At 42.1% G+C, this 27,090-nt stretch overlaps 1 protein-coding gene across 5 annotated transcripts in view; it reads right to left on the bottom strand.

Annotated features, from left to right (window-relative positions):
* The window catches only part of LOC129699402 (collagen alpha-1(XII) chain-like), a 246,614-nt gene that overhangs the window by 176,054 nt on the left and 43,470 nt on the right, over positions 1–27,090 (bottom strand). For 3 of the 5 annotated variants that reach the window (XM_055639133.1, XM_055639131.1, XM_055639132.1), the window contains exons 12-13: positions 15,578–15,850; positions 79–348 (exon numbers count right to left, since the gene is read on the bottom strand). The exons of the other annotated variants lie outside the window; for them this stretch is intronic. In XM_055639133.1, coding sequence (XP_055495108.1) covers positions 79–348; positions 15,578–15,850 — 543 coding nt within the window. The remainder of the gene's footprint in view (positions 1–78; positions 349–15,577; positions 15,851–27,090) is intronic. 5 annotated transcript variants of the gene reach the window in all.

Raw genomic sequence — 27,090 nt, 5'->3', positions numbered from 1 at the left:
ACGTTTCAAACACTGCACTGGTTAGGACTCTTGATATAATTGAATGTGAGATTCTTGCTTCCAGCAGGATTAACATACCATCAGTGATCTCCTCTTCTTCAAGTGAATCTCCTTCACCACTGCGGTAACCAGCATAGACAAGGATCTGATATCTGGTTTCTGGCAGCAGATTATCCAATGTTGTGTAGGGAGTGGATGCAGAGACCAACTTTTCTCCTTTATCGTCGCCGAAATGTGACTTCCAGGTGATGCGGTAACTCTGTACATTCCCTGGAGCTGGTGTCCATGAAGCATCGATTGAAGTCGGCGTGACATTGGCTGTCACGAGATCGCGAGGAGAACCACGTTCTGGCCAAAGAAAAATAGGTGCAAATTCAGATTCATTGTTTTTCCATTGGGACCTTATGCCTAGAAACTCAAGCTAAACCTCTTTGGTGTGCCTGCCTCCAAGGTGAATAGAGCAAAGAATCCCTCAAATAAAGTTTGTGAAATATGTAGAAATCTTGCACAGTGGCATATTATACCAATTCAAACAATGAAATAAGACCCATGTAGTTCCCATTGGTAGTTAGATCCGAGGGCCACTCTCAGTGGGACAGGCCCTTAAGTAAAATGCAAAGGAGGGGGGAGGGCAGCTTCCATATATATCACAGTTCCCCACCAATCCAATACTGGAGTCGCATGCCGTGGACAACACCGTGCCGCTGGAAACTAGAGGCCGAAATATTCTGCAAGATCTTGCCCAGAGATTCACAGCACAGTCATTCAAGAAAGGCACAATGATGTATCTCTTTACAACTGAGCAATGAGTTATGTTGTGAGTAAAACATCAGCAATATACAGTTTTAAAAAAATCTATATCTATTTTTGCTAATCTGCTGCTTCAGTCTTTGCAATATTTTGCCAAATAATAGGTCACATAGTTCCCATTTTTGCACTTGGGCCAGATTTTCCAATGGGTAGATAATTGATCCAAAATAATCACTAACCTGACAGAACCCAGGAAAAAGCATTTATGTTGAATTTTTACCTAAAATAATGGGTGGGAGATTGCAACCTTCACGTGGTCCATCCTGTTTCACCGAATGCAATCAACCAGGCGTGCACAATCAAAATCAAATGGCATCAGGAATTTGTCCCGTATTTTTAAGTTTTTACCCTTATTTAGGAGTGAGAAATTTGGCAACACTAATTAGGGAACCCATTTAAAATTTAAGCTCCATCAGTACATTACACTATATTACGCTATATTCAAGAGGGAGTTAGATGTGGCCCTTGTGGTTAAAGGGATCAGGGGGTATGGAGAGAAGGCAGGTACAGGATACTGAGTTGGATGATCAGTCATGATCATATTGAATGGCGATGCAGGCTCGAAAAGGGCCGAATGACCTACTCCTGCACCTACTTTCTATGTTTTACACCACATCATCACCTGGACAGGATAGGTATTTACAACCTTTTCAATACCAATGTGTTACCCAAATATATACCAGTAATCACTCTTAAAACCTCTGCATTTAATTATTTAACCTGATCTTTCTGAAAGCTGTTCACAAATTTGCTTTTGACTTCATATTGTTGTATAAGAAAGCAATTGCAAATTGGGTTATTTTACTTCACTTCCACTCGCCTGGCTTCAGCAGTACATGAGCGGCTCACACTGTTGCCAGTTTGCATTATCTCACAAAGTCATGGCCTTTCCCTTCTGTGAATGAAACAGCTGCATGACTGGCTTAGCTGTTAGCAGACTCATCTCTGAGTCACAGTGTTGCGGGTTTAACTCCCATTCCAGGTTCTTGAGTTCATCTTCTTAGCTGATGCTACTTCACAGTGTGAAAGGGGTTGCCTTGAAGATGAGGGCATGGAGCATGAAATAGCGAACCAGTAAACTTAATTTCCGATAATCGTAAAGTTGAATTGGCCAAACAACAAACCTCCTGCTGAGTGCAACGATATATATGAACAAGAAAGTCATGAAATCTTAACAGCCAATAATGATGGCATTTGATCCACCCTTGCCAGAGGAATCCTAATCTCAAAGCCCTGTTCTCTTCCTATTGTTCTGTAAATTCCCTCTCTAACCAAAGTCTAATTGACAGTAGATAAAATACTGCAATAAAACAACAGAAAACTATCTTCCAGTTAAAATAGGAATATACACTTTCTCAATATTTAATTCATTAATTAAATTTGTTAATTCATTTGAAGATACATTGAGGGGACTTCCTCAACTCTTACTTCCCCTCCTGTGGCATTCTTAATTAAATTATTTCATTAGCACTTTGTGAGCCGCAATTCTTTTCATTGCTGCGTCATAGCTGATGAAAGAAACATGTTTGTAATTTCCGCCTCTCATATACTGTACCCCCTCACATGCTTGTGGTACAAAAATAAATCACCTCTTCATCAACCATGTGTGTTACTTGTTGGCAATGAATCTTCTTCTTAGAGTCCGTTGCAATCTCAGATGTCGTTCTGCCAGTATCTGGCGCAGGTCACAGCTGGTCGGGTCAGTTCAGCCAGGTCCTGGGGGCTGCACTGGGGGGCGTCGTCACACTCCAGTAGGTGGGACATTGTCTGTACTGCTCCACAGCTGCATGTGTCTTCTGCCTGGTAGTTCCATGCTTTCATAAGTGCTTTGCACCTCTCCTGCTCCACTCGTAATCTGTTGAGGGTCTTCCAGGTTGGCCATGGGAGGTCGTGCCCGCTGGCGAGGCATTCAGTCGGAGTGATTCCTCTCTCCATCCAGTTGTGGGCTCGTGTGTTGAGCTGGTTCCATTCATCTTTCCAGATGTTGGTCCTTGCTGTTTCTTTGGTTGTCTGGAGAGGTGGGAACGTCTGCAAGAAACTGGCTCTAGATTTCAGTCGGGGTGGAGGTGCTGTGTGTCCGTGCAGGGGGTGCCTGGTATCGATCTCCTGTGCTCTCTGCTCGTCTTGGGCGACAATGGATCGTCTGATATGGGGGGGGGGGGGGGGCAATACCAGCTAGGGCGTAGAGGCACGGGACTGGCGTTGTCTTTATGCATCCCGTCTTTATGATAATGCGGCAGGTGTCGTTGAGGGCTGTGTCAACCAGTTTGGTGTGGTGGGAGCGGATCCAGCTTGAGCACGCTTATTCAGCTGTGGAGAAGCACAGGGCTAGGGCAGTTGCACGGATGGTTGGTGGATCAGCGCCCCACTTTGAGTTTACCAGTTTGCGCAGGATGTTGTTACGAGTGTTGACCTTGGCTTTGGTGTTCTGAAGGTGGGTTTTGAAAGAGAGTGTCCTGTCGAGTGTGACTCCGAGGTACACGGGGTGGAGGTGGTTGGAGAGTTTGTGGCCATCCCATGAGACGCTCAGTTGTTTTCCTGCATCTCGATTTTTAAGATGGAAGCTGCATAGTTGGGTTTTTGATGGGTTGGGTTTCAGGTGGTTGTTATTGTAGTAGGTTGTCATCTCTTGGAGGGCGCTTTCCAGGACAGACTCGATCTTCTGGAAGTTCTCCTGTTGGGTGGTGATGCAGAGGTCATCAGCATAGATGAAGCGGCGGCATTGTGGGGGAAGTGGTTGGTCGTTGGTGTAGATGTTGAAGAGGAGGGGGGCCAGTACGCTGCCTTGTGGTAGGCCATTCTTTTGGGCTTTCCATTTGCTCTTCTTGTCGTTTAGTTGAACGAAGAAGCGCCTGTTGTTGAGAAGGCTTTTGATGACTTGGCACAGGTCGAGGTCACCAGTCATGTCAAAAAGTTTCCTGATCATGGTGCGGTGCTGGACAGTGTCGTAGGCAGCGGTGAGATCTATGAAAGCTGCTCCGGTGATGAGTTTGCACTCAAAACCGTCCTCAATGTGTTGGGTGAGGTTCAGTAGCTGCCCGGCACAGGAGCGGCCAGGACGGAAGCCTGCTTTATCTTTAGTAAGCTTGGAGTCTATAAGTGGCATAAGGCGTTGGAGTAGTAGCCTCTCGTAGAGCTTGTAGGTGATGCAGAGGAGGGAAATGGGTCTGTAGCTCTTTGGGGATGATGGGTCCTTTCCAGGTTTGGGAATTGCGACAGTCTTGGCCTTTCTCCATACAGGTGGGGTTGTTTTCTGTGCCATGCATGGGTTCAGCATTGCTAGGAACCAGGTCTTTGCTCTAGGTCCAAGTTGCTGTATCATTTCCGTCAGTACATCATCGATTCCTGCTGCTTTCCCAGGTTTCCCGCATGCTCATTGCAGCTTCGAGTTCTTCTAGGTCGAATGGCTTGGTGAGGGCGCTGGCTGGTTGTAGGCGGTCTGTTACCGCTGTCCGGTGGTATTCTCCTCTGGGTCTGCGCCGATTTTGGCTATGACCGTTTGCCACCAGCTGTGCTGCAACTGAGTTTGCTGTGACTGTTGTGAGTGTGGGCGGTGTGGTATGGTCTTCACCGAGGTGGCGGATTGTGGCCTATGCCTTCCTGCTGTTATTGGTCATGTTGGTGTTTTCTATCAACTCCTTCCAGACTTGCCTTTGGTCCTCCCCGACTGTGTTCAACAGGATGTCTCTGAGTTTCATGGTGGTGGAGGAGAAAGGGTCCTCGTGATATGCCCTGTGGTAGGCTTTCAGTAGATCGCTGGATGTTTCCGACAGCCCGGGGATGTACTCGGTCTGGCATCCTCTTGGTATATGTCGCCTGGCTGACCTTTTCAGCAGTTCTGTGAACATGGTATAGTTGTTGGGGTGTGATGGAATACTGGGGATGGAGTCTTCGATCTCCTGTTGGAATGAGAGCCAGTCGGCCTTCCGCAGATTGAACCTTCTGCGGAAGGGGACGGTTGTTGCTTGGAGAGCGGATCGGATGGTTATGGTGGTTGGCCGGTGTTGCGTATGGGGGATAGGGTCCAGGACCTCTTTCACAGCTCTGGATGATAGTTTGCTGCTCACACAAACAAGGTCTGGGTTATATCCTTGTTTTCATCTGGCACTATGGAAAGATTTTGGCAGTTTGGCGTCATGGATCAGGGTCAAGTGTTTCGACTCGAGCCAGGTTTCGACTTCATCTCCATCTTGATTGTTCACTTCATAGCCCCACAATGAGCTATGGGCATTGAAGTCCCCAATGCTAATGTGGTATTTCCTCTTGCATCTGTCTGGTAGTTCAGAGTGGAGGAACGGACTTTGGGGGGGTTTATACACTGATGTGACAGAGATGTTTGGGAGAGCAACTGTGATGGTTTCCATTTGCCCTTCAGTGGTGTGGATGCAGACCTCTTTGATCGCGAGGTTTGGTCTGCTGAATACAGCTGACCCATACGGTCTGTGTCGGATCTCGGCCACCAGCTTCATTCCAGGGATGGCTGGTCAGTATTGTGTAGGGCCGATGTGGGTTTCCTGCGTGCACACTATGTCGAAGCGTTTGGCCGCTGTCGCTAGTATGTCTGCCTTGCATCTGGAGAAGCCTTCAATATTGATTGAGGCGATTGACAGTGCAGGCCCCGAGGAGGGCGAGTGTCTGTGACGCTTTGGCATCATCATCTAGTAGATTGCTTGGGTAAGTATACAGATATTGGCCTACTGGTGGTAATAATATCAGATTATACCATTCAGTGTTTCCCAGGCTGCACCACGGGGAGGTTTCTGTATTAGCAGATTAGGCAATGAATAATGTGCACAGATATTTGGATAAACCCAAATGTAGTAGCCAATTTAAGATAATGTTTAGATAGAAACCATCAATATTTTAAGAATGAATGCTCAGGATGACACAGTGGTGCAGCTACTAGAGCTGCTGCCTCGCAGCTCCAGTCACCTTTACCTCTGGTGCTGTCTGTGTGGAGTCTATATGTTCAATTTGTGATTGGATGGGCTTCCTACAGGATTTGTGGTTTCTTCCCACAGCCCAAAGATGTGAGGATTGGTTGGTAATTGACCATTGTAAAGTGCCGTTAGTGCACAGATGAATAGTAAAATCAAAGGGTATTATGGAACCATAGAATCTAGAGTTGTACAACACAGAAATGGGCCCTTCGACTCAATTCATCAATGTGGTGCTTATCTACACTAATTCCATTTATCTGCATCAGCCCCCTATCTTTCCACACTTTTCCTATTCCCAGAGGTGCTGCCACCTAAGCCTATTTTTAACTCCATCCCATTCGATTATTCTGTTATTGCACTTCCTTTTTTATTGCACTACTTCAGATTACACTACAATCTCTATGTTATTCTGCAATTGCCATTGTATTGATTGTTGTATTTATTGTTTACCCCATGAAATTCATACGAACTTGGAATTTTATTGTACCCGGATTCTGAATTTAAGTGCCCCTCCTGTTGCCTTTCAAACATGGTTGATGATGAGTGCAGGATTGGCATAAATGGTTGTTGCAGACTCAGTGGGCTGAAGAGTCTGTTTTGATTCTCTCTGACCTGTGCCTGAATTTCCACAATGCAGCAATCTTGCCTTGACTTTTGGAGAGTTCTCACTCTGCGATTAATCACCCTGTTAGCCAAGCTGAAGTTGATGAGCATTGCACTTTTGTGCAATGCTTAATATTAATTCTGATCCACTCGAATTAATGTTAATTTTAAAATGCATTTTTGTCCGCGCCAATCTAATACCCGAGCCAGGATAGGAGGTAAGCTGTTTTGAAAATAATGTTCCAGGAATGTTCTCAAAAAATGAACTACTGGCTGATTTTTGATTTATTTGACATAAGAGGCAGCCAAGTCATATTTCAGTTGAAAATTGATTTAACCTAGAAACCAAAGAACTATTTACAGTCAAAGTCAAATGACACAGGAAAAGCCCATACTGACCATCAAGCACTTATTTACACCAGTTTTAGTGTAGTCTCTTTTTTTTAATTCTCCTTATATTACCCGCATCTCCCTCCTGTGATTTTACCACTCACCTACACACCACAAGTGCACAATTGAGGTGGAGCCGGTAATTTATTAAATAAAAAGTTTAAATACTTCAGCAAATAAAATTTTATAGTTGGTATTCTAAATCTCATAAATCACTTGCTAGGGCTCAGCTGGAAGGATTTCAAGACCTTGGAGAAACTACAGGTTCCATGATTAAACATCATTTATGTGGATAGAAGATGAAGCTTGGCTTGTATTGCTTTAGGTCGGAGATTGGAAAGTGATCTCCCTGTGATTACTCCCAATTGACATTGTTCCCAGACATGTTCAAAATGATTAATGTTTTTAATGGATTCAAGAAGGAGAAATGTTATTCCCTGATAGGTTACCACGGGAGATTTAGCATAACTGGCAACAAAATTAAAAGGGACAGGGGAAGAAATTGTTTTGTTAATGATTTGATTGGAGTCCGATTTTTGATATTGGAATAATCTACAAATATAAGGTAGATCCAACATTTTAATTTCTGGCCGATGTGTCTTCAGTGGCATAAGGATGTTCAGGGCTATAATTGAATGGGCTTGATGAAGAACAATCCCAGGAGTCTAGGATTAGAGCTTGCTAGAGTGGATGTCAACTGGACACTGAACCTGACCCACCAGTGATGGTCCTGCTATTGACTCTGACACAATTTCTGATTTAATCACATTGTTGCCAATATTCAGGGGATGTGGCAGGATGCTGGAGGACAATGAAGCGTGAGGTCCAATTTAATCCCCCCCTTCAATTTTATGCTCTGCTACATGGATTGCAAGATAGGAAGAAGAATCCCATGGAGCTTCCTCCCTAGGGTCAACATCTGCCAGCAGAAGATGAGAGAAACAGAGGAAGGGAAGCAAAACCAAAAAGTCTTGAATATCACTATATGTGGAGTCTTGACCTTAGTGCTCACCCACGTGTGAATGAGTACATTCTATCCACAGGGATGGCTGGTTTTTCTGACGCAAGTCAACACCAACATTATTGTGGCTTCTGAGACGAACAAAGGAGAAAGGAACTTGGAAATTCTCAGCTGTGCATCTGTCCAAGGGAGCAAAGGGAATGGCAGCTGTGGGTAGGTGGTATCGTGGGGGGCCAAGAGGAAATGAGATCAGGATTGTGAGCAAACCTGATGGGAGCCAAAACATTAAAAACAATATTTGTGACCATGTGGAACAAGCAAATGTTCAGAACATGTCCCAACCCACATCTAATATGTTAACCTTCAAAGACGAGTGACCAGTCCATCACCCACCATGCCCTCTTTGCAACAAAACTAATAACAAGAAAATCCATTTGGTAGGAAGGTTAGTCTCCACTCTCATGGATCTTTAATATTCTTGCTTAAATATTTTGTCTGCTGAGCTCGTTAAGCATCAAGTATTCCCTCAGGCACTTTCCATTCAAACTCTGATCGACAATACTGAAAAGCTGTCATGATTTTCAGGAGCATTCTTTCATCTGATGAATTTTGGCATGAGAGTACAAAGTAACTCCACACTCCATACTGTTGTGACAGGACCAGAGATATTTATTTTATCCAGGAGCTTTTTATGTACACTTTGGAATAGTAGAAAATGCACAAAGCTAGCAGTTTAACATGCCCAGTAGAAATTTGCATTTATTGTTTTGGTCACTGTATCCTGGAGACGAGATTCCGCTTGTTTCAGACAACGAGGTTGCCACATGCCATGTTAGCAGTGTAGAATAATCACGGCACCAATATGAGAGGGAAATCATACAGAATATTTCTTCCTCTATCTTCTGCCAGTCTCAGAACTTGTACTGCCAAACTACAATCATACTATTTAAATAATGACACAATTATTCTGTTAAAATGGTGCAGAATGCGACTCGATTGGCCTCCAATCAGGTAGTATATTTCTGGCCATAACCACGCTGTATGAAAAATAAAGTCACCACTTCTCCCCTTTGGTTTCAGTGCCAGTGGTCAACCTTTTCCCTTTAATTTTTCTACCCTTGGAAACAAGATTTCCCTAATTATACAAACCCTTCAGTAACTTGAACATCGCTATCACCTTTCTACATCATTAGCTGGTCTAAGAAGGGCAATCCATTCTGAATCTTGGGCAATCACACACCGATTTTTTTCAATCTCCTAATCTGAAGGAATAGAAGCTAGGTTTGTAAATTAAACCCAAAGCATTGTTATCTTCTGGACAATCTGTCGAGCTAGATTGGATCTTGACCACCAAGATCGACAAAGGCAGCAGATACAGGAGGAACACCCAAAGATTTCCTTCCAAGTCCAACATGTGGCTTGGAAATACATCACCATTCCTTTATTATCACTGGGCCTAAATTCTTGAATTGCCTCCCCAACAAAACCCATGGGAGTACACCCCCAGAAGGTTTGCAATGGTTCAAGAAGGTGGCTTCATAGCAAAGAGAATGGGCAATTAAATGCCGATAAACTGGTGATATCCATGATCTCCAAATTAAACGTTTTTATAAATGTGAGTGGAAGAAGTGAACATAGGGAGATAGACAGACAGTCAGAATGATATGGTAACAAACTTTAACATCCCAGAATGGAACTTTAGACAGTGCTGATACTCTCTGCTGCTGTTATCATGAACATCCCAAAGAGTGCATCTGTGAGAGTACAGCAAATATTTCAGCCTTTCCCTTTCCTACCGCATCCTATTTGGGTTAACATTTATTAATTGTAAAATTGCTTGGACACATTTGATTCATGAGGTAGTCTTTAGCCATCTGTTCTATTTACAATAATGAATGCAGATGCATCTTTATGGCAAAATGGCCCAAGAATGTACACTAAATGTAACATTTTAAATTTGCACGACATTTCTAGTTTAACTCTCTTTCAGCTTTACAAAGCAACAACTGGCGAGAAGTGCAACCTCAAGACTTGGTCATGGAGTCATACAGCACTGAGACAGACCTTTTGGATCAATTTGCCCATGCCTACCCTAGGTCTTGTCTTGTTAGTCCTATTTGCCAGCATTTGACTCATATCCTTTACTCCACCTTCTCGCAAGCCAGGTCTTACATGCACATAAAGAAGCTCAAGTTTTACTCAGATGACCATCCAGCCTCTCAATCCCACTCTAACCTTGAGTCTAGGTCTGATCACTCTGTCATGGACATACTTCTCTGCTATCCATCTCTTCATTGCTCCTGTGAAAATCTTTGCAGCAATTACAGCATCTTCCTGCTAATGACAAGATGCTAAGCCAGCTCCATGTTAAAATTACCAAGTCATACCAAATCAACTTGCATGCATTTAGAACTCAGCGTGTGGAGAGAAATGGGCAGTCAACATTTTGGGTCCCAACTTGAAAAGTCATCTGTCCATTTCACTCCACGGACGTGGAGAAAACACTTGTTCACCCATTGATCACACTTGATCACCACTGGTTTCCCCCATTGATCACAATGCCCCTACTGGAAAAAAAAGCAGTCTCTTATTGGGAACCATGACTCGGGAGCCATTGAGTGGGAATTCAAGCTCTGCCACATGCACTAAATACATAACATACCGCTGACCTTACACTAACCTCAATGAAGCTGAACTACAGCAACATTGTACATTCATGTTATAATTCTGCTGCTCTCCCACTTTCCCTGAACCTGGGTGCCCCCTGGCTGGCATGGAAATAGTGGGCAAAATGGCCTGCTTCCCTGCAGTAAGACTATGGCTTTTGTCTCTATAACTAACTAATTTGCTCGGCTTGTCAAAGGTCATTACAACTGTAGCAATGGATTACCCACACCCAAGTGAACTAGTCTGGCTCAAGGATATTTTTTTACTGATGGCGGAGCTATTTAGAAACAGAAATTCAAATTCTGAAAGTATCACGTTGGGATTTCGACAGTCAAATTCAGGTTTATTAATTAATCAGGTGCCCAGGATAACAATCCAATAACATGACAATCCAATAACATTGGGTCAGGTGGCAGAGGTATGCGTTGGGGAACAGTTCGGGTCCAGTGATCACAATACCATTAGTTTCAATATAATTATGGAGAGGGACAGAACTGGACCTAGGGTTGAGATTTTTGATTGGAGAAAGGCTAACTTTGAGGAGATGCAAAAGGATTTAAAAGGAGTAAATTGGGACAGTTTGTTTTATGGGAAAGATGTGGAAGAGAAATGGAATACATTTAAAGGTGAAATTTTAAGAGTACAGAATCTTTATGTCCCTGTTCGGTTGAAAGGAAATCATAAAAATTGTAAAGAGCCATGGTTTTGAAGGGAAATTGGACACTTGGTTCGGAAAAAGAGGGAGATCTACAATAATTATAGGCAGAATGGAGTAAATGAAGTGCTTGAGGAGTATAAAGAATGTAAAAAGAATGTCAAGAAAGAAATTAGAAAAGCTAAAAGAAGATACGAGGTTGCTTTGGCAAGTAAGGTAAAAGTAAATCCGAAGGGTTTCTACCGTTATATTAATAGCAAAAGGATAATAAGGGATAAAATTGGTCCATTAGTGAGTCAGAGTGGACAACTATCTGCAGAGCCAAAAGAGATGGGGGAGATATTGAACAGTTTCTTTTCTTCGGTGTTCACCAAGGAGAAGGATATAGAATTATGTGAGGTAAGGGAAACAAGTAGAGTAGCTATGGAAACTATGAGATTCAAAGAAGAGGAAAGTACTGACACTTTTGAGAAATATAAAAGTGGATAAGTCTCCAGGTCCGGACAGGATATTCCCTAGAACATTGAGGGAAGTTAGTGTAGAAATAGCAGGGGCTATGGCAGAAATATTTCAAGTGTCATTAGAAACGGGAATAGTGCCGGGGGATTGGCGTACTGCGCATGTTGTTCCATTGTTTAAAAAGGGGTCTAAGAGTAAACCTAGCAATTATAGACCTGTTAGTTTGACGTCAGTGGTGGGAAAATTAATGGAAAGAATACTTAGAGATAATATATATAAGCATCTGGATAAACAGGGTCTGATTAGGAACAGTCAACATGGATTTGTGCCTGGAAGGCCATGTTTGACGAATCTTCTTGAATTTTGTGAAGATGTTACTCGGGAAATTGATTAGGGTAAAGCAGTGGATGTTGTGTATATGGACTTCGGTAAGGCCTTTGACAAAGTTCCTCATGGAAGGTTGTTTAAGAAGGTTCAATGGTTGGGTATTAATGGTGGAGTAGCAAGATAGATTCAACAGTGGCTGAATGGGAGATGCCAGAGAGTAATGGTGGATGGTTGTTTGTCAGGTTGGAGGCCAGTGACGAGTGGGGTGCCACAGGGATCTGTGTTGGGTCCACTGTTGTTTGTCATGTACATCAATGATTTGGATGATAGTGTGGTAAATTGGATTAGTAAGTATGCAGATGATACTAAGATAGGTGGGGTTGGGGGTAATGAGGTAGAGTTTCAAAGTCTACAGAGAGATGTATGCCAGTTGGAAGAGTGGGCTGAAAGATGGCAGATGGAGTTTAATGCTGATAAGTGTGAGGTGCTACATCTTGGCAGGACAAATCAAAATAGGACGTACATGGTAAATGGTAGGGAATTGAAGAATGTAGGTGAACAGAGGGATCTGGGAATAACTGTGCACAGTTCCCTGAAAGTGGAATATCATGTAGATAGGGTGGTAAAGAAAGCTTTTGATGTGCTGGCCTTTATAAATCAGAGCATTGATTATAGAAGTTGGGATGTAATGTTAAAATTGTACAAGGCATTGGTGAGGCCAATTCTGGAGTATGGTGTACAATTTTGGTTGTCTAATTATAGGAAGGATGTCAACAAAATAGAGAGAGTACAGAGGAGATTTACTAGAATGTTGCCTGGGTTTCAGCAACTAAGTTACAGAGAAAGGTTGAACAAGTTAGGGCTTTATTCTTTGGAGCGCAGAAGGTCAAGGGGGGACTTGATAGAGGTTTTTTAAATGATGAGAGGGATAGACAGAGTTGACGTGGAAAAGCTTTTCCCACTGAGAGTAGGGAAGATTCAAACAAGGGGACATGACTTGAGAATTAAGGGACTGAAGTTTAGGGGTAACATGAGGGGGAACTTCTTTACTCAGAGAGTGGTGGCTGTGTGGAATGAGCTTCCAGTGAAGGTGGTGGAGGCAGGTTCGTTTTTAGCATTTAAAAATAAATTGGATAGTTATATGGACAGGAAGGATATGGAAGGTTATGGTCTGAGCGCAGGTATATGGGACTAGGGGAGAATATGTGTTTGGCACGGACTAGAAGGGTCAAGATGGCCTGTTTCCGTGCTGTAATTGTTATATGGTTATGACTAGTACACTGCAGTATCACATTTCAATTACACTGGCAAAATAAAAGTCACACTTGTGCATCACCTAAGTCCAAAATGTTTACCCACTCTTTATGATTTCACATAATAATCTCTGAAGAAATTGCAATCATTGTATTTATTTTATTATTAAGTTTATAGAATGCTTAAGACGGAGCAGTTAACAGACCATGTGACTGTATTAGTATTAGTCACAAGTGAAAAATGTGCGAACTGTTCCATTTGCCAAGATAGCCTTATTATTTAACGATCTTTCCGCAACTTGCAAAGACTTGTTTAGCTCCCGGGAGGTTGGATGCTGAACGCGTTTGGAGCTGTTCTTTGTTCTGCTCTGACAGTTGCAATAAGGAGGGCAACGTTTTGACAGTCTTCTCACACAGAGAGGATTTGCCAAAAATAAACCTTTTGCAGGATTAGCTCTCTTCTATTCAATGTCAATCTAGAAACATTGGAGGGTGATCTTTCATGGTTTTACACTCAAGTCAAGACACACTACACCTATCCACATGCCCCACGTGCTCTGTGCTGAATAATATGACTAATACGACTAAACCCTTTGCAACATTTTTCCAGTTTTCCTCCCCTTGTGCTCTCTTGATGTACCTTACTAGAAGTAATTAAGTTAAGTTTTTGGAAAGATTGTAGAATTTATATTTTTGGGGAACTGGCACAAAAGAGGAGTTGAGGTCAGCATAAATCAACCATGATCTTAATAAATGCAAAGAACAAACTGCTGGGGGGAACACAGCAGATCAGGTAGCATCTGTGGAGGGAAATCAACAGATAACATCTTGGAGTAGGGATCCATTGAAGGCTTGAGGGGCTGCGTAGCCTATTCCTGCCCCTATTTCCTTGCGTTTTTGTAGATACTTGCTCCAAACTGCAGGATTATATTACGAATCACTTGATGTGAAACATGGATCTAGCTAATGACTTTCAGCAGTCTATTTACGTTTTGTTTAATTATGGGTACTACCAGCATTGATTAGTAATACCTAGATGCTGGTCTCATGTAAACTGTGATCCTTGCTAATTCAATTAAGATTCAACCATTTTGGTGTTGGACCAGAGTTACTTTCAATCCTCAACCAGCGAATAATGGCTGGGATACATCTATATGGAATACGAGTGAGCAATTAGTAACCATGGATTCAAAAGGAAATGGGGTCTTGGCTAACATCATCCAAAGAACAGCATGCATCTCCTTCAGTGCTGCTTTTAAGCGACAGCTTTGCTCAGCATTTGCTTTGTTCAGGATAAGAAAATATGAACAACTTGTGAACAGCTGGGGTGTGAGCACAATTTGGAAAATGGGATGCAACTGGAAGGCCAAATTGTTTTTTTGTTCCCTGTTCCAAATCTCTCACGTCTCCTGCTCATGGAGACATCTGCAGTTATTTCAGCGTACCCAATTTCTGCGAACCCAGAATATACCTTCTTCCTCATATACATTCAGTAATCCCCAATCCTTTGACCTCTTTCTCTGTCCTCCAGGTTTATTTTCTGACATATCTAATTCCAGTCCTTCCAGCGATGTTCCACCACATCCACATCCTCAATTCATAGTCCTTTCCTTGGGCGTAAACTGCCTGACTTGGCAGGGAAAATGGTTATCATTTCCAAAGCGAATTTGTACATCACTAATAACAGCACTACATTTATTCTCCACTTATCTCTCATATGCTGCTTTCCTGCACATATATTAAGCATTGATAAATAATCACTGCAATCTGAGGATAATTTAAGTGTAGTAATCTTAATGCAAATTGTATTTTGTTGTCATGAACAATAAGGAAGTAATTTAAATGTTTAGAAGCATCCAGGGATAACAAGACTGTCGGGAAATAATTTCAGTGGCTCTTTATCACTCATATGACTGTGGCCTATGAAAATTGGCTTAATTAAGCACTCGATTCCTTGTATATGCTAACTATAGCTCCCCTTATAATACCTATTGTGCTCCTGGGGGCCACAATGCTCCATATCATACCTGTGTGGCATTGAATGTTGAAGAAAGAAACCCAAGGCCTATTGTGGGATGCACCTGCTTTATCTTCTCCTTCAGTGGCCAAGTATAGAATGGAAATTTTCAGATTTATTTCAAGTCACTGAACAGGTTGGATACAATTTATGAATAGATTAGAAATGAGTTGGTTGGCCATTCTGAATTTAGGTTTTCTCAATATAGATTATTTATCATGTTGCCGTAACCAAAGATATGCCAAAGGATAACCAATGGCTGGCATTAATTAGATGGGATTAATGATGATCATGGGACTGTCACAAGGCTTTATACAGAGTATTACAATATGATTGACATTGTTAACTTCTTTTTCAACTACTTTGCACTCACAGAAAATTGTTTCAGCTAAAGATATCTGATGGAGTATGAACCTTGTGATATTATTCAATAGAATGATAGTTGATTCTAACAAAATTACATTTCTCGTTTATTTATTTTGAACTAAATTGTACCTTCTTTTGTGGTGCCTTCTCCAATCAATGGTTCACCAACCAGCGTCTGATATTGAGCCAGAATTTTCACTGAATACTTGGTGTCTGGCAGTAGATACTGAAGGATCGTTTGTGTCGTTCTCCCATCAACCATTGTTTCTCTTGTCTCCCCACCAAGTACAGGAGTGTACTCCAATCTATATTGAAGGACGTTACCAGGAGCCGGTAACCAGCGGACCGTGAAACTATCTATAGTTTCGTCAAAAACCTCCAAGTTGCTTGGTGATCCAATTTCTATGGGAGGACAAAGAAAAAAAACCATTGTTAAGAATAAGGAACAAAAAAATGTTGGTTAAATTGAAACCAACAAGACCTTCCCTCAAGTCCTGCAATCCATATTCAAATGAAAGGGTTAACAGGTCAGGCTTAACCTAATAAATGAGCTGTGAATGGATTCCCCAACCGCCAACAAGCCGCTACTGCATGGTTGCACTGCTGGGGTATTCTGGCAGTGGAGCACAGTCAGAACTCAGACAGTATATTCAGGACTACTGCCATTGTGAGGAAGATCTACAACATTCTGCACTTTAGGAAGAAATGCTGACAAAATGGCTGAGCACCCAGAAACATCCAGGGGATTTATTTCAGTCTTAACAGTGTTACTCAATTCGTCAATCAGGGAATTGAGTCTAGAAGTTGGAACATTATGTTACAGTTGAAAACGATGTTGATGAGGCCACACATAGTACTGTGTTCAGTGTGGTCACTTTGGTATTTTATTACTCGTAGTGCCTAAGGCTAAAGGATGATCTCATAAAAGTGTATAAAATCTGATGGGAATAAATAGGGTGAATCCCCAGAGTCTTTTTTCCCCAGGGTAGAGGAATCAAGTACATAACAATGTTATTTCTCTTATTTATGAACAACTAATGATGAACAGATACCGGTATAACAGAACCAGACCCAGTCAGTCATGAGAAAAAATACGTACAAATCCAGAATCATCAAATTTACCCCCTGGGTAGGCGAAATTTACGCCCTGGAGTTAAATTTACCCCAGGTTGGGAACCCTTGGTTTAAGGTGAGAGGGCAAAGATTTAGTCATAGAAACATAGTCATTGAGTTATAGAGTCATACAGCAAGGATACAGTCCTTTCAGCCCAATTTGCCAATGCCGACCAAGATGCCCCATCATGCTTTTGGCCCTTATCCGTCTAAACTTTCCTAGTTGTGTACCTGTCCGTATGTCCTTTAAATATTATTATAGTACCTTTAATAGGAATCTGAGAGGCATAAAGAGTGATTGCTAAATGGAATGAGCTGCCAGAGGAAGTACTAGAGGCAGGTACAATACCAACTTTTAAGATACATTTGAACAGGTACATGGACAGGAACAATATAGAGATGTGCGAGTCAACCATGGGCAAATGTGATTAGCATAGTAATTGCATCATGGTCGGCATGGACGAGTTGGCCGGTGAGCCTGTTTACATTCTATGATTATAATCCAAGAGTCATTTTTGTGGACACAGCAGCCAATGTACATTTAAGTATCTAAGCAATTAGCATAAACATTTGAAATCTTGAATTTAAATTGAATTAAGGAACATTGGAGTTCAGTATTAAAAATGATTAGGGAATTTTGCAGAACAGGAGGAGGTTGTTCGAACGTCTGGGATAATTTTTTTGGATTCATATCCAGCCCTGATCAAGCAATTATGTTGGGTCTTGAGGCTTCAACTATTGTCTTAGGACATTACATTATACTCCTGTGCATCTTGCAAGCTAATTCACTAAAGCTGGCAATATGTTTGAATAATATCATGCCTGATGACTTTTCCCTCATGATCTAAAAAGTATCCCAGAGCTATAGTTTGTCAAGAAATGCATTGAACTGCTGTGCCCTCAAGTGATGGTGCACATTACAGTACTCAATCACTGACTGCTCCATGATTTATGGATGATAATCTACTGATACATTTGGCAAATATATTTTGCAGACCCCCATGATACTTAAAACTGGAGCCAAGCTAATGTTACTTGTGCAAGAGCCAGCAGAAAAAGAGTACTTTAACATATTTCTCGTTAAAAAAAAAAGAAAAAAAAAGGCTCTATTGTGATATTTTTTCTCTCAGAAAATGGGTTGCAAGAATTAGTTGTTAACTGGCTAGGTTCAGGTTTGCAATGAAGCTTGAAATATATGTATAAGTGACAATCTATCTCTTTCTACAAAATGAAAAGTGCTTTCAGATGATATTAGCAAGTTCTGGAGCGCTAGTATGGGCTGGCAGTTGACTCACGGCCATTCCTTGAAATTCCATTTCAAGCAGGGTGCAAGGCTACCAAATTCAAGTGCAGTTTCTTACCACTTCAAGCAGGGTGCAAGGCCACCAAATTCAAGTGCAGTTTTATACCATTTCAAGCAGGGTGCAAGGTCACTAAAGACAGCAAGTCATGACCTCCCCCTCTTCCATCTTGCAGAGATTGAGCTATGCCCACACTTCTGGGTTTTTATAGTCCCCCCCCCCCCCCCCCCCCCCCCCCACCACCACCAGAAGGGGCGTGGCCTAAAATGGCGTGATTGATAGGAGAGAGAATCTCAACATTTTTTAAACACTAATAATTCTTTTATGTTTCATCGATGGGAAAGAATCCTCAGCACCTGATGAGCGGATGGGGACTATGATGGATGGATTAGACTTTTAATAATATAGAAGGCATGGCAACTTTAATTAGGCAAGGCAACTTTAATTAGGCAACCCAGCTTTAGCATTTCCAAACCAAAGGCAACACAGCTTTAGCATTTCCAAACCAAATGTAGCACAGCTTTAGCATTTCTAAATCAAAGGCAACACAATTTTAGCATTTCCAAACTATATTTTCAAACCACATTAAGGGCACTGACAGATCAGTAAAACCACTCAGTTTAGTCGACATGTGTTCAGTCATTCACAGCTCAGACTGAGAGACGCGAGCCCCTCGCTCCCCCCATCGTGCAGTGACTGACTGAGGCACTCAACACTTCCGGGTTTTGTGTTTGTGTGTGTGCGCGTGTGTGTGTGTATTTGTTTGTGTGCGATCACATCTACTCGAAAAAACGACACGTTTACGGCAAAATCTTTACATATTCCTGTATAGTTCTATCCCATGGGGTTCAAAATTGTCTTATCTGAAAAATTCTTGCTTTATTTCCTGAGTTATTTATGAAAATGTTCACAAATCTGAAATGTCTTTGAAAATAGAAACGAAGCGGCTTTGGCTGATGACGTCACAATGGCTCTGCATGATGTGGCCTCTGCGTGCTGCGTCTGCGCTGCAAGTGACGTCCCCCCACGAGTTGCCCCCCGGCGAACTGCCATCAAGCCGAGAGCGGCCCTTGGTGTCAGGGTCACGGCCGCTGCCAGGACTGGGTTTAGATTCAATGGCTCTCGCTCCCGCCCGGCGACGGGAGAACGGGCTCCCTGGATCCGCTCCCTGGACGCCAGGCGAGGCTCCAACACCGCGGATGGAGGCGATGAACCAGACGGGATGACACTGCAGCCCCGAGCCTGGTGAAGCGGGCCCAATTTTTTTTCCAAATCATCCCACGGGCCTGTTTGACACCCCCGATAAAAAACAAACAGACTATCCCTCCCGCAACGCAATATTCCCCTTACCCAAACTAGGCACGGCTCGTCGAGGCGATGCAGTGAAAATGGTGGTAATCTGATCCCGCCCAGGCCTACTGCGCACGTGCGGAGAAACTGTGTCATTTTGCGTCGCTACTGCGTCACCGGACTCCCCCATCTGTGCAGGCGCAGATGGTCACAAATATTTTTTTCCCCCAAATCATCCAGCATGCCAGAACCAAAATTTCCTTCAAAGTGGAAACACTGATTGCACTCCAATTATTTTTTTCTCTGATTTTTTTTTACTCTGGGGGGGGGGGGAAAAAAAGGGGGGTGGGGGGGGGGGACCACACCCAACGCACCCCACCCCGCACCCCGCACCCCCCCCCCCCCCCCTTCGGATGGCCATTTGTATTATTACATATTTCAATCCTGGGAACAATGTTCTGACTATCTACCCTATCTGTGCCTCTCATAGTTTTATATAGTTCTATCACATCTCCCCTCAATTGTGTTCCAGCAAATACAATCCAAGTCTGTCCAACCATTCCTTGTAGCCTAATATCTCTTAATCCTGGCAACCTTCTTTGCACTCTATCTAAAGACTCTACATGCCTCTTCCTGTAATGAAGTGACAAGAACTACATACAATACTCCAAATGCAGCACAACCAAAGTCCTATAAAGCTGCATCATGAGTTCAGACAAGGACTTTTTTCAGGAGGCAGAGAGGTGACCTTAAAGAGGTTAACACAATCATGAGGAGCATAAATAAGGAGAATAGGCACAGTCTTTTCCTCAGGATTGGGGAATCTAAAACTCGAGGGCATAGGTTTAAGTTGAAATGAAAATAATTTAGGTCCGGAGGATAAACTTTTTCAGACAGACGGTGATACATGGAACAAGCTACCAAAGGGCGTAATTATCACATTTAAAAAGACAGTTTGACGGAAACATGCAAAGATTTTGAAAGATATGGGCCTTCTATATTCACTGTTTTCTCCTTTTAATAAAAAGCTACATAGTTTATTTATTTTATCATAATTTCCTTTGATCTTAGACATCTTTCTTCAATCGCCTCTTTCTGCAGCCAGGAGAACAATCGCACGTTTTCCAGACATTTTTACACATAATTAAGAACCTGCTATCATTCCAGTAAATCAACTCCACACTCTCTCCAAGTTCCTTTATCATAAAGTGCACTTAACAACTAACTAAGCTTCCAGTGAACATGTTTTGTGGATTTGGGTGGGAAAACCCAGATGAAGCCCCATGGTCACAGGAAAAACATGCAAACTCTATGTAGATAACACCGGAGGTCAGAATTGAATCTGGGTTACTGGAGCTGAGGGGCAACCACCACCCTTTGTTTTTTTTGTCAATCCCTTGCGGTTACATTGACTCAATGAATGTTCATAACTAAGCAAGATGTTTGGAGAACAAATGTCATAGTCATCCATTCCATATGTACACTGATATTTAATTTGTGATGAACTTAATGAAGCAGGTTCACACTTCATATAATTTTGTCCAGGAGGACATAAAATACAACATCAGCCATAAAGTGTTTCTGCTTAAACCAAGCAGCGACATGATTCCTACACATTAAAAATTGAGATTTAGCACCTTATGGGATAACTCTTGATCCGCTACAGATGTGAGCTGAAAACTAAAATTGGATCCTGGCCAGACAACTGCAGCTGTGGTACAAGAGATAATTTTTCAACTTGAATTAAGTTCCTTGTCAACCGTATTTTTCTTTTACCTGCCCTACTTAAATTATTGTCTTCCATGTTTCAGTGAAGAATTTGGCTGAACTGCTCCCAGATTTCTGAGAAGATTATTTTTTTTATATTCCCATACCAGCCTCCTTTTAGTTCAGTTTTGCCTCAACTGCTACTGAAAGTCTCATGCCAACATCACATCTAGATTTAATTATCCCAGGCACTTCTGGATGGCCTTATTTCTGCATTCCTTGAACTTCAAATGGTCTTAAAATCTGATGCCAGCTTTCTACCCCACACCAATTCCAGCTCATCCACTGCCCTGCTCAACATTATCTCATAATACGCCATTACCTTCAGTCTAAAATTCTCACCTGTCTGTCACTCTGTGGTTGCCCATTTGCCCATCTCTTTAACCACCAGTGAATGCACATTGGGAGAAGATAAATAAAATATGTGAACAGTAATTAAATGTTTAGTAAAACAACTGAACGCAATTCAGGACTATTCTCTCATTGAATCTAGTAAAATTAACTGTAGTCAATAAAATGTTGACTTCAATAAGGCCAAATGGAAGAATTGTACAAGACATTTGTGAGGGCACACTTGCAGTATTGTGTTCAGTTTTGATTACCATGCCATAAAAAAAATACTAAGCTAGAAAGAGTGCAAAGAAGATTTATGAGAATATTGCCAGTACTCGACATCTTGAGCGGTAGCCAGAGTGTTCAGGCTGGGACTTTATGCCCTGGAGCACAGGAGGCTGAGGGGTGATCTTATACAGCTCTATAAAATCATGAAGGAAATAAATAGGGTGAATGTACATAGTCTTTTCCCCCAGGGTAAGGGAGTCAAGAACTAGAGGGCATAGGTTTAAAGTGGAAAGGAAAGATTAAATAGGTACCTGTGGGGCAACTTTTTCCAAACAGAGAGTGGAAGATATATGGAATGAGTTGCCAGATGAAGTAGTTGAAGAAGGTATAATATCAACATTTAAAGGTCATTTCCTCAGATACAGGGTACATGGATAGCAAATGTTTAGAGGAATATGGGGCAAACATACAAAATGGAACTAGCTTAGATATGGCATCTTGGCTTATATGGATGAGTTGGGGCAAAGGCCCTATTTCTATGCTGTATAACTCAATATTACACATAAAGAACAATCTAGGTACTTACGACAATCTCGCAACATTTACAGTCAGTCCTTTCCCAATTCAAGACTATAGATTTTTACTGATGTCAGCTTCATAACTCAACACTGTAGATCTAATTTTCCGGGGTAATCTCCTCATCACTAAATTGTTACACCAAAGTCTGACATAACTCTGAAATTAAATATGAAAGATAAGTCACAGGATCCAGGGCGTGCAGAGGTATGTGAGATTAGGTGAAATTAGTTCTGTTCAAATCAGCACAATTGGGTTGAATGTGGAAGACATTAAAATGGTTGAATCCAATTCCATAAATTTGTGTTATTTTGGGATGAAGCAAGTGGAAGATTGTGATAAATTGATGGAGGTATAGCTTTATCATAATTTTGTGCTTTGAGTGAATTTGGTTCCAGTGCCAGTGATCTTATTGGCATCAGCTTTACCATTTGTAAATGCTCACCTTGGAGCATTGCCACTTTGTTTTGCTTTCCTTATCTTGGCAGATGCATATTGCATGGAAGAAGGTCTCCAGTTATGATCCATATTTGTTCATGACTTGCACCATTACTTTTAAATAAATAGGCATGTGCTTTTTTGAAGTCTCTGTAATGTTGACATAAAATTGTAGAGTGGACATAAAATTGTGTTTTATAACTCTCTCTTCAATATAACTGCACAGTTGACCTGCAGTTGTTCCTTAAATTAAACACGGTGTTCTGCTTTGCTGGCAGAATTTGCATCAATTCTTCTTTCCTCAGCATCTCTCTCAAACTCACCACATTTTCAAACTTCATCCACAAAAGATTAATGTATCTTGGGCATAAGACAGATTCCAGGAAATGTGTTATTGTAATTGTATGGGTCAACACTATTTACCCCAGCTGCCAAGAGATGATTACAGTGGACCCAGGAGATCTGACATAGGGAGTTCACCAATTTTCCCCTGGATGCCTGGTTTAATTTGGTGCCAATGTCAGCAGTTATATAAAACAACAACAGAGATAGTAACAATGGATCTTTTCAGCTATATTCATTCAGTCCATGAGCACTAGGTTGTCGATAAAATATACAGGCAAACTAAGGTCCTTTTTAATATTATTTAACCTTGTGCAAAACTCTCTCTTCTTAGCTCTCTTCCGAACATTATAATTGCTCTTGACATCCTGCAGCGGCAATAGGAACAAAGTGGCATCCTAATGTTGGTCAATTTTCAGTGGGGATCAACTGGAAAATGTGCATGTGTATGTGTGTGTATGTGCTGCTGTAGACTGTGAGCTGTGTGCATTGCAATGTCTGGACACTGTGTATACTGCATGTTGTGTACATTTTCTTACAAGTACAGGTGTGTGCAGTGACAGGCATAAATGCACTGGGAACTGTGTACATTTATAATCAAGGTATATAAGGGTAGTACTGCCCATCGCAGTAGTATATCCAAGATGCAAACTTACTGATGAACCATCATCACACACAAACATATGAGAGTTTTAAGTTCTGCAGCCTGCGGTCATAACAAAACACCTCACAAGGAATAAAGGAAGAAAATCTGAATGAACAATCGTGCAAACTTGGGCATAACGCAGTAAATACAGCTGAACATTGTTTGAGGTTCCTCAAAAGAGGAAATACATCCTGATGCACTTTATGGTGGAGGAAGAAGGAAACAAATCATAGATTGAGCCAGGATTGAAAAGAGGGATTTTGAAATGTTTCGAGAAGGGAGAAGATTGATAAATCAATAGCATCATGAAGAGAGCGGCAAATGCGAATGATATTAGCAAACCCACTGATATTAGTAGAATCAAAGAACTGCAGATATTGATGCACCCACTAATATTGGTGCAGATGGAGTAAACATAGAGGGGCAGCTTCAATGCAGTAGAGAGTATCAACAAGCAGAAGCAAGTCCTGCCACCTTTAGAAGGCTCATCTTTTGAAGAGTATTTTAAAATAATGCCTCAGGAAACTTGCATGCTTTCTTAATAAGCTTAATATTTCCAGCGAGGGACATCTGCCTCTGAATTACCAAGCCCCACTCCCCAATGGATGTAGAGCTTAATGTTACTGATGAATTGGGAGGGATGAGACACTGTGGAATCATCATAGATTCGTAGAGTCATGCAGCATGGAAACAGACCTTTCATCCCAAATGGCCAAGATGCCCCCACCTGCCTGCCTCATTTCTCTCTAAACCTTTTCTGTCCAAGTGTCTTTTAAATGCTGTTATAATACAACTGATGAATAATCTAAAGTACCTGTGGTTTGACAATACCATGCCACAACCACCATCCATCAGAAACCCTGCTGATTTGCTACATACCATTCTCCTTCCATTTCATCTATCCCCAATGGCAAAACACAGTGCAAAATTACTTTTACTTTAATGAATCTGCTGTGTATTAGGCAATATCCTAAAAAATACATGTTTGTGATGCAAACAAACCACCGCTCCTACACTTCAACCAAGATGGGTTGTGGGGAGGTTGTTTGGCTGAGTCTGTATAACTGAGTACACTGCAAGGACAAGCTAACTGACAGAAATAGTCTGTATCTTTCAGGTTGCAATTATATATCATGGAATAAAAAGCTGCAATGAGTCATTGATAAGATGCCAGTACAAGAGTTGTTTCTGGATTATCCATTGTGGCCCTAGGATTGTCACAGATTTGCACATGCATATGTGTGCGCACACACACTGTCTCTCTCCCTCTCTCATAAGCAGCCATAAAAGAACTCCAACATACACTCAGGTGCACAGGCATGCACTCTAATAAGCAAAATGCATTGACATTTACCTCACATGCATAGCCACAGACATTCTATTCTATTGACAATTGATATGGTTTCCTTCCAAGGACTCATCTGGACTGAATCTGTGATTGTTCACACTAAATTTAATTTAGGCTCTTGTCCAGGGATGAGCATTTTCTCTAAAGCACAAAATCAAAATATCTGTTACTCCTCCACCCATTATTTGTTTGGAAAAATGTGTTCACTTCCATTACCCACACTTTTTCACACAGACAGCATTGACTCCACTCGGTAAGATTCTGTGAGCTTTCAGTCCTAGATACTGAATATGTAATTAAGCAGGGGAACTACACTGCAGCAATCCCACTTTACATCCACTCTCACAAGCTTATATTGCCATACATACGATCAGGCATATGTATAAACACATAAAAGATGGACATGAACACATAAATGGTCGTACTTTTATACATGCTATCACAAGTACATACACAAAGAGGTGGACACAAAGAGTAATTGACTTATACAGCAAGGAAACAGGCCCTTCAGTCCAACTCATAACGACAAAGATATCCGGATGATGAAGAAAATGACCTCAAGACCACGCCATTGGGCCTGACAAAATAGAGTTCCTGTCTTCATGTATAAGACGTTGATGAGATCTCATTTAGAATATTGTGTTCAGTTCTGGGCACCATGGTATAGGAAAGATATCGTCAAGCTTGAAAGGGTTCAGAAAAGAGTTATGAGGATGTTGCCAGGACTCGAGGGTGTGAGCTATAGGGAGAGGTTGAGTAGGCTGGGTCTCTATTCCATGGAGCGCAGGAGCACGAGGGGGGATCTTATAAAGGTATACAAAATCATGAGAGGAATAGATCAGGTAGATGCACAGAGTCCTTTGCCCAGAGTAGGGGAATCGATGACATATGTTCAAGGTGAAGGGGGAAAGGTATAATAGGAATCCGCGGGGTAACTTATCACACAAAGGGTGGTAAGTGTATGGAACTATCTGCCAGAGGAGGTAGTTGAGGCTTCGACTATCCCATCATTTAAGAAACAATTAGACAGGTACATGGATAGGCAGGTTTGGAGGGATATGGACCAAGCGCAGGCAAGTGGGACTTAGTGTAGCTGGGACATTGTTGACCGGTGTGGGCGAGTTGAGGCTGAAGGGCTTGTGTCCACACTGTATCACTCTATGCCTCTAAGTGCCCAAATGAGTGATCTGCTGAAAATCACTGCTGACGATTGGATCTGTGATCTACAGCTACAAGAGAAGCCAGAAAGCAATCAACATATCAAAGGTCTGATCCCAGCATGCATACCAATTGATGAGAGTGGCCAACCTCATGACCTGACCTCGAGGCAGAACAAAAGGCCCAACCTTTGGGACCGCTCCAAAATGTAACCCATCCCCTGGACTCCACCGAATGCTCACACCTACCTCATGGAACGGCCAACTCACTCACAGAATACCAAGCCTGAACAGAAACAGCCACATATGCTGGTCTGCACTGAAACAAATTAGTTCCGATCCTCCCCCCTCCCCAGCCTGTTCCTGGCAACGATCCAAGCTATTGAAAGAAAGCTGGATAAACTTAAAGTGTGTATAAAGGAACTGCAGATGCTGGTTTATACTGCAGATAGACACAAAGTGGAGGTGTAACTCAGCAGTTTGTTTAAGAAGGAACTACAGATGCTGGAAAGTCGAAGGAAGACTAAAATGCTGGAGAAACTCAGCGGGTTCGCAATAACCAACCTGATCTCCCGGTGGCTCAGCACTTCAACGCCCCCTCCCATTCCAAATCCAACCTTTCTGTCCTGGGCCTCCTCCACGGTCAGAGTGAGGACCACCGGAAATTGGAGGAGCAGCATCTCATATTTCGCTTGGGCAGTTTGTACCCCAGCAGTATGAACATTGACTTCTCTAATTTCAGGTAGTCCTTACTGTCTCACCCCCTTCTCAGCTCTCCCTCTTGCTCCTCCTCTTCCTTTCTTCTTCCTGCCCCCTCCCCCTCCCCCCACATCAGTCTGAAGAAGAATATTGGCCCAAAACGTTGCCTATTTCCTTCGCTCCATAGATGCTGCCTCACCCGCTGAGTTTATTTTATTTATTTATTTTTATTTATTATTAGAAGTACAGTAAATTACAGTAATACACATCACATATATCTTATTACATTTTTCGAGCTTTAAAAAAGGTAGAAATAAAAGTAGTAAGGAAAGTGAGCAAGAGTCGTGAAGGTGCAGGAAAATGTTGGGAAAAGAAAGCCCCTTACAAAAAAAGTTAGAAAAGGA

The sequence above is a fragment of the Leucoraja erinacea genome, chromosome 8 (assembly GCF_028641065.1).
Source record: "Leucoraja erinacea ecotype New England chromosome 8, Leri_hhj_1, whole genome shotgun sequence".
Classification (NCBI taxonomy): domain Eukaryota; kingdom Metazoa; phylum Chordata; class Chondrichthyes; order Rajiformes; family Rajidae; genus Leucoraja; species Leucoraja erinaceus.
This window is presented reverse-complemented; position numbering and strand designations above follow the sequence as displayed.